The 2850-nt window shown below is 47.4% G+C and overlaps 1 protein-coding gene across 1 annotated transcript in view; it reads right to left on the reverse strand.

Moving 5' to 3' along the window:
• The window catches only part of LOC102208191 (angiomotin-like 2a), a 6927-nt gene extending 4520 nt beyond the window's left edge, over positions 1–2407 (reverse strand). The window contains exons 1-2 of the mRNA XM_005721312.1: positions 1615–2407; positions 998–1166 (exon numbers count right to left, since the gene is read on the reverse strand). Coding sequence (XP_005721369.1) covers positions 998–1166; positions 1615–2300 — 855 coding nt within the window. The 5' untranslated portion in view covers positions 2301–2407. The remainder of the gene's footprint in view (positions 1–997; positions 1167–1614) is intronic.
• Between the last annotated feature and the right edge of the window lie 443 nt (positions 2408–2850).

Here is a 2850-nt window from a genome sequence, read left to right on the forward strand (position 1 = left end):
CACACATATACAGAACTGGGAAGGCTGCCAGCGGAGGGAAGGTGTGCATGCCTGTGCCTGGCTTGCGGAAAACGGCAAAGAGACACCCACCATTACGGCAGTCACACAGGCATGTTTACCCAGGGCTGCGGCCTGACGGAGAAAACTTTCCAACCCTGGCAATTATCATTCTTTAAGGTTGAGACAAGGCAAGGGCCATGTGACATAACTCCAGCAGAGAGCAAAAGGGATTTTTTTTAAAGCATAAATTGGCTGAGATATCAAATGTCACCGAAATGGTTTCTACCACGTTGAACGAGTAAATATCTCGTTTTAGGAGCCGGTTTGGTCTGACACTCAGTCACAAAAAGCAAAAACATGGCTGTAAACGTAGCACTGTTTTAAAAGGGAGAACATGGAAAAAGTGGTGCTGGGTACGAAAACAAAAAAGACCTTTCACTTTTTAAGGGCAGCCCGCCACTTGACTGCTGTAGACCCCCACCCAAGCACTCATTAAAAGTGTGGGGGTCGAAACCCAACTGGCTGCTGTGTGACAAGCCCCAGATTAGACTGAAAATCTATGGTCTCCGCACGCGCACACACATACACGCACACTTTTTGACCTCCACTAGGTTAGCTACACAATGAAAGGAGTGTGTAAACACAGTAGCAGGCTGTGACCTCTGTTTGTGTCTCTGTGGTGTGGAAGGAAGCAGCTGCTGATCTCATCTGTCTGCCCTGATGAGGGAGTGTGCCTGGGGTTGGATATCAGGGAAGCAACTGTTAACCGGGCTTGTGTTTCATAGACAGGTGGCTCAGATGGAGGGTGTTGTCTGGATGCTCTCCAAATTCCTTTGGGATTTTCATGACTTAATGGTGTGGTAATCCTTTCCTTTGAGTTGAATGTATTTAAAAATTAAAGATATTGAGAGAAACCTTTTTTTTAAGTACTTATAAAATATTCTAGTTTATCTCAATTGTGGACCAGTGAGAGATGAAGCTTTTCTGTTCTCCTCACCTTTTGAATACGGCCGCTCTTCTCCCTGTGAGCCTCCAGTTCTTGTCTCAGCCTCTCGTTCTCCATCAGCAGCAGCTCCACCTGGTTGGGCTCCTCCAAGCCAGCAGGTGGCAGGCTGTTGAATGTGCCGTAGCAGGGGGGTTCTGCTGGCTGACCAGACTGGACATACCTAAGAGATACCCGCATACATTAGAGGACACTCTAGCTGAATCACACTTATAACAGAATATAAATATGAGAAAGAGCTTTTTTATATAGCATGACATCTAACGTATCACTGTGTATGAATTTATACACAGGCAGGCCAGCCAGCTCCAGTAAAGAATCTAAAAGCCTGTATGTGGAACGTACTCAAACTATCCTAGGCAACGCAAGTATGCAAAACTCTCCTTTAGCAGCATGCCAAACATTACAAATACCTACAGGGCTGGACTTGTTCTCCGGTGCGGATTTCAAAGAGGAAATATGAATAAGTATTCAGACTGCAGTGTGACTCACACTAAAAGTATGTGTTTACGCATGTGAAACACAATGGTGCCACTGGGCGGGCTCTTGTGAGAAAATTTACACCGGAGTGCATGATGTAATGTTAAAGTTGCTTAAACTCCATCTGGTACCTGTGCTGCTGAGGCTGCACTGGCTCCTGGACCTGGTGAGGGATAAATCCTTGGCCCTGGATGGGGGCTGAGTACTCTGGGGGTGGGTTGCATTTGTCCATGTTTGGCCCCAGGCCCTGGTAGCATTGTGGGCTGTAGTAAGGAAGCTCAGGGTAGCTGTGAGAGGTCATCTTTATGGCTTCTGCTTTAGCCGCTGCGTCTTTCCTCTCCAGAGATATCTGCATGTGATGCTCGCTGAGAGACCGCACATGGCTGCACTTTAGCGCCATCAGATCAGCCTCTTCGTGGAAGACCCCTTCATGCAGAAGCTTTCCCTCATGGAGCTGCCAAGCCATGTACTGAGACTGAGCCTTGGCTTGCTCATAGGTTGGCAGCTTCTCCCCATGCAGCTGGTAGCCACTTTCTGAGTGATGGTAGTCTCCCTGGTGCTCCTGGCCCTGCGGTTCCTGCCTCGCAGAGAGCTGAGGGTAGAGAGGATCCTCCTGGGTGAGACTCTCCAAAGAAGATTGTGGGCTACTGCTCATGTCGCCCCCACTGCTGGGTCCACTGTTGCTTCCACTGCCTCCCCGCAGGGCCTGCTGCTGGATGGCTAATAAGGTACGGGTGTCTGTGGGGTTTCCGTAGCGGAGCTGCTCCTGGATGAGCCGATGCAGGACTTTGCCAGACGACTCCTCGGTGGACGACATACTGCTTTGTGAACTTAGTGATTATCTCTTTGAATCAGTTGACTTTTTCCTCAGTGAAAATATAAAAAAAAACAAAAACCAGCTGTGAACCTGGAACAAAGGGGCGAGAGAGTAAAGTAGGATCAGTCTGAGGTGGCAGTGAGGTCAGACGGTAATAAAGCTGAGGCAGGCTTTCACAATAACAGCAACACTTTAAACACAAAGTTATTAAATGTGTTTATTTATTAGAAAACAGTGTGACAATGAGTCTATGTTACCAACAGCGACAAAGTGGAGATGTGGACATATTTTATCACTGCAGGCAAAAAGTGCATGCGCCAAAACTTCCACTCTCACGGTGGAGCAAAAGCGCACAAAACCACCACGTAAAACACTCCACAGCTCTACTTTCCTCTTTAATACATTGTAAGTAACTTTAAATTAAAACACAATTCCCAAAGATTCAACGAGAAGTTTTACTGTAGCGACTCTGGCGCTCAGGAGAAAACAGAAAGAAAGGGGGGAAAAGACGCTCTTCTTACCAGCTCACGCTCTCATCATAACCCAACGT

This window comes from Pundamilia nyererei, unplaced genomic scaffold, assembly GCF_000239375.1.
Source record: "Pundamilia nyererei isolate P.nyererei 1_Seehausen unplaced genomic scaffold, PunNye1.0 scaffold00004, whole genome shotgun sequence".
In the NCBI taxonomy this organism is placed as follows: domain Eukaryota; kingdom Metazoa; phylum Chordata; class Actinopteri; order Cichliformes; family Cichlidae; genus Pundamilia; species Pundamilia nyererei.